The sequence below is a fragment of the Vigna radiata genome, unplaced genomic scaffold (genome assembly GCF_000741045.1).
Source record: "Vigna radiata var. radiata cultivar VC1973A unplaced genomic scaffold, Vradiata_ver6 scaffold_406, whole genome shotgun sequence".
NCBI classification, from domain to species: domain Eukaryota; kingdom Viridiplantae; phylum Streptophyta; class Magnoliopsida; order Fabales; family Fabaceae; genus Vigna; species Vigna radiata.
The window spans coordinates 57,089-62,524 of NW_014541816.1; the positions used below are offsets into that span (position 1 = coordinate 57,089).

Here is a 5,436-nt window from a genome sequence, read left to right on the forward strand (position 1 = left end):
ACAAAATGAAAGTTTTTCTCAAGTCTTAAGAAATAAAGATATCACATGAACGTTTAGGCCTAAGAGTCTCTAGGGAAACGATACTCGGACTTACCGTTTATTATTACTTGATACAATTCGGTACACTTGTCGGACTCTTAACATCCTCCAAAACTAACACCGTTAAAAATAGGTTGAGTTGGCTAACGGTGTGCCACATCACTCTTTCTTATTCTTCCTTCCTACATCTCCCATCACCAACCAATGATTATCAGTCCTGTAGACAACTCCCAACGACCATTAGTGTCAAATCATGTCCATCCAGTGTGTATTGAATCATTTCTTGTTTCACTTAGTGTGTTACCTGATTTTTGCAAGTTAGAAAAATGATTTTCGGGTTCATGAATTAGGGATTTTTTTTTTAGTTTTCTGCAGGTTCCCATGGCCGCGCAAAAATGGATTTTGTGATTTGGAGTTTCTCAAAATAAAGAGACACATTTACCCATTTTTTAAAACCTTCATGATAACTGTTGAAAGTACTTGATCAAGAAGTTATCTCAGGATATCCAAGATCAGATAAGGATTGGGCTGAAAAATGGAGCTCAGACAACAAATGGGAGTGAGAGAGTGAAGGAAAGAGATGTGAGTTAAAGTGGCAAAGCAGCGATTAAATAAATATATATATATATATATATATATATATATATATATATATATATATATATATATATATATATATATATATATATATATATATTAACTTTTTAGGTTTGTTTTACGCACAAAGAGGGAAATGCTTTTGTGTTTTTCTAATTAAATATAATTTGTCCAACTTCATCTTTGTTGCTTCTCTGGTACCTTTCTTCCAGTTCCAACCACATGTGAATGTTTCATTGTTTTTTGGTGTCATTCTATGTTTAATTTGGTGAAACAATAAACCTGAGCCTGTAAACCAAACTTAAATGATTGTTTTTATAATAAGAAAGCGGTGCCTGAAGAATGGGTTGCGACACCGGTGTAATGGTACTTTTTCCGGTGGGAAGCCGGCGTAGCGACACTATTTCGAGTGGGAGAAGGAAAAAGGAGGTTTGGTGACAGAGGGAGGAAGAAAAGAACGGATGGCGTCATTGCTGACAGAGGATAAAAAGAAGTGGAGGTGGTAATGGTTGTAGAGAGGGAGAGTTTCTAACATTACAGTGTGGCACACAGTTAGCTACCTCAGTTTAATTTTAACGGCGTTAGTTTTGGAGGACTAAAATTTATAATTTCTTTAAGGACAATGATCAAAGTGTACCAAAGTTTAAAAGAGGGACTAAATCTAAAATCACTTGATAGTTGAGGGACTAAAAATATATTTAACCCATAAAATGCTAATCAACTTTTAAAATTTGGTGAAATTTTAATCAGATTTCAAAATCTGATAAATTTCTTAATTAAATTTTAAAATTTGATGAAGTCTTTGTTTTAATTTCAAAATCATATAAAATTTTTAACTTGATTTTAAAATTTGATACAAATTTTAACTAGATTTTTTTGAAATTTAATAAAGTTTTTAATTAAATTTCAAAATTCAATTAACAATTTAAATATAATAATACAACAATTTGATTTCAAAATTTAATAAAACTCTTAATTTAATTTTAAAATTTAGTCGATTATATTTTCTTAAATTCGATGAAATATGAAGGTTAAAACCACTTAGGCGTTCCTGTTTTCGTAAGGTCTTCTCATTTTGGTCCCGTTCTTATAAAAGTTCCTAATTGGGTCCTTAAAAGTGCCAATTTCGTTGAAATTAACCCCTGCCGTGAAAATTGAGAAACGATGTTAAATCTGGGCAGAGTTGGATGGAGGACGTGTCAACCATTAAAAACGTGGCAGAAATCTGAGTGATACGTGGCGTGATTAATTGATAAATTGAAATTAAAAAGGGGATTAGGGTTAGTTAATTAAAAAAGGGAATTAGGGTTAAGTGAAATAAAAAAGGGGAATTAGGGTTCTGGTAAATCGAAAAGCAATTGGGATTAAATTTCATTAAAACTGTGAGAGGAATCTGAGAGGTAGCATCGAAAGTCCATTACCAATCGTCAGTGGAGACGATCCAGACTTGATTCAGTCTTTGAAGCTTGGCCATTCCCTATTTCGACTTCAGTCGCGACTTGGTTCTACGTGTCCGTCAACTGGTTTGTCTCGAATTTGCTGGAAGGTTTGTCTTGAATCTAATGAAACAATATCTTATTTAGCTATGAAATTTATATTGGATTGTGATTGTTGACGTTGTTATCTAGGGATGCCTTTTTTAATGTGGGGTGTGGGTTGTCTGAAAATGTGGTGTATTCTTTTTGCGGTTGTGGTCCCTCATGTCCCCCCATAGTTATACTTAAGTTTCTTTTGTCAGTATCACTTTAATAAGCGGTGTGAATTGTTCTTTTATTTTCTTTTGGTAGGTGTAGAATTTTGTTTACGGTGTTGTGAGTGATGGACCACATACAAGTAGTTATTCATCATGGGGGAAAGTTCGTGAATGAGGGCTGCTTGAAGTATGAAGGGGAAATTAAGACACTTTGTTTTGATCCTGACATATGGAGTTATTTTGTGGTAGTCAGTGTAGTGAAAAGTATAGGGTACGATGGGTTTAAAGAGTTATGGTATTCTGTTTGTTGTGGTCCTGTCTTAGATGATAGGCTACAAGCATTGACTGATGACGTTGGTGCCATGCAAATGGTCACCTTAGCTCACTTAAATGGATGAGTTCATTTGTATGTAGTGCACAATGTGTCTGAGGCTGAAGTCATTCACATGATTGAGTATAACGTTGATGTAGGAGGTGAGGAAGTTGCACCATTTGCTGAGGGTTTAGAAGAGGGTGGTGAGGGTGAAGAGTTGGATGAGGGGGTACCTGTTGATGGTGAGAGGATAAAAGTTGTTGGTGAGGATGTTGTAGTTGTTGGTGAGGGTATAGATGCTATAGTTGTTGGTGAGGTTGAGGAAGTTCATGGTGAGGAAAATGAAAATGATGATCAGAGGACAGAGGCAGCTGAAGTTGAACTTCAGACTCCTAGTATTGAAGTTGATAGGGCAGAACTAGATGGTATTGAAGTTCATGCTAATACTTCTGAGGTTGATAGGGCAGAAGCAGGTGAAGTTGAAGTTGAGGCTGAAAAGGATGGTGAGATGGATGATGCAGAAGTTGGTGATTGGAGTTCAACACAAGAAAGTGATGGTGAGATGGATAATGAGGATGGATTAGTAGACATAGATGTTCAGTTTGATGTAAGTGAAAGTTGTGGTGATTTGGAGGTTGAGGTTGAACCTTTTCTACCTGGCTCTGATTCTGATATGGATGAACACGATATGGATGATTCCAGTTGGTTCAATGATGATTGGCAATTTGAGGAATTAATATCTCCTCACAATAGTGATGAAGACAGTGAACACGAAGGGTATGGGAATTTTGCCACATTTACTCAACCAAAAAATATGGTTGATTTTAACTGGGAAGTGGGAACTTACTTTATCAATAAAGAAGACATCCTTGATGCCATCAAAAGTTATGCAATGGAGAATGGGAAAAATTTGAAACTTGTCAAGAATGATAAAAAACGAATAAGGGTTACATGCTTGGGTTCAAAAAGAGAATGCCCATGGGTGGCATAATTTGGTTTCATGGGTGCAATTAATTCATGGCAACTGAGGATTGTGGTTGACAGTCATATATGTAGTAGGGAACACAAGGTTCGACTATTCAATGCCAAATGGCTGAGTAGAAAACTGGAAAATAGTGAGAGAGAATCCTAATGTCAAGGGGGTTGACATTAGAGACAAAATTTCAAGGAAATGGAATATAGCCATATCTAAGAATATGGCTTATAGGGCCAAAACATATGCATCAGACAAAGTGGCAGGTTCCTTCACTGAGCAATATACAAGAATATTTGATTATGCAAATGAGTTATTAGCAAGAAACCCTGGGTCTACAATTAAAGTAAAAGTTGAGCCTTATGATGGGAATGATGGGAAAATAATATTCCAGAGGTTTTACGCATGCCTTAAAGCATGCAAAAATAGCTTTCTTTCATGCAGGCCAATCATTGGTCTTGATGGAGCCTTCTTGAAAGGCAGACATCATGGTGAGCTATTAACTGCTGTGGCACGAGATGCAAATGACCAAATGTTGCCACTGGNGTATGCAATTGTTGAAGTTGAAAACAAGGACACGTGGACATGGTTTNTGGAGCTATTGATTGCAGACTTAGGTGGTCCAGATGTGTGTTCTGGACTAACTATCATGTCAGATCAACAAAAGGTTGTTTCCTTTTTAGTTCTTGTCTTTTCTCTTACACAAATAACTTCTTCATCTAATGAAGCATATGAATGATAGGGTTTAAGATATACTGTAGAAGATGTTATTCCTGGAGTTGGACAAAGATTTTGTGTAAGACATTTATATGCCAACTTCAGGAAAAAATTCCCGGAAAAAACTTGAAGAGGCTCATGTGGAGGGCAGCTACAGCAACCCATCCACAACACTGGGAGACTGAGATAAGACATATAAAAGAGGTTAATGAAGATGCTTTTAAACATTTGATGTCCATTCCTCCAAGGTTTGTCATTCTTACTTAATACTACTTATCAAATTATCTAACACAACTCTTGTTTTCATATTATCTAAGTTAAATTTTGTTTTCCTTGAAGGTTTTGGTCAAAATCAAGGTTCACAACCACAGCTCAAAGTGATACCTTGGTAAATAACATGTCAGAAGCTTTTAATAGCGTTCTGGTAAATACAAGGACCAAACCAATTATTACACTGTTGGAGGACATCAGATTGTACATGATGAAGAGATGGGCAGCTAATAGGTCAAGGGTGTCCTCTTTTAAATCAGCAAATTGTCCTAAAATTCTGAGTAGATTACGGAAGGAGGCACTACAAACAAAGAATTGGGTTCCCAAGTATCCAAAACTATTACATTGGTATATACTTGTTTATGTTTAGCCAAATATCATATAATTAATGGTTATTTATGTTGACAGCTGGTCTGCACACAAACTTTTTGAGATCAGACATGTGTCCCAAAGTGGGGACAACTTTGTGGTGGATATAGATAAATATACATGTTCCTGCAGGAAGTGGAGCATCAGTGGAATTCCATGTGTGCATGCATTGACAACAATGAAGTTTCTGAACCTAACTACAGGGGACTATCTACCTGTATGGTTTAAAAGGTCCACCTATGAAGAGATGTATTCCTCCATTATATACCCCAATAATGGAAAACACCTATGGGAGGTCACTCAATGTCCAGATGTCTTGCCTCCACCAAAAAGACAGCTGCCTGGTCGTCCTAAGAAGAAAAGGAGAGCAATGGGAGTTGAAGAAAAGTTCTACCAAGATGTCTAAAGGGGGCTTACTCAAGAGATGCACCATCTGTAGGGAAGTGGGACACAACAAAAGAAATT

At 36.4% G+C, this 5,436-nt stretch overlaps 1 protein-coding gene across 1 annotated transcript; it reads left to right on the forward strand.

Annotated features, from left to right (window-relative positions):
• Positions 1 to 3,838: 3,838 nt before the first annotated feature.
• Positions 3,839 to 5,377, forward strand: LOC106778360. Its single transcript, XM_014666320.1, has 4 exons — positions 3,839 to 4,282; positions 4,438 to 4,580; positions 4,672 to 4,929; positions 5,011 to 5,377. The coding sequence occupies exons 1-4, from the start codon at positions 3,839 to 3,841 to the stop codon at positions 5,375 to 5,377; spliced, it is 1,212 nt and encodes a 403-aa protein (XP_014521806.1).
• Positions 5,378 to 5,436: the final 59 nt, after the last annotated feature.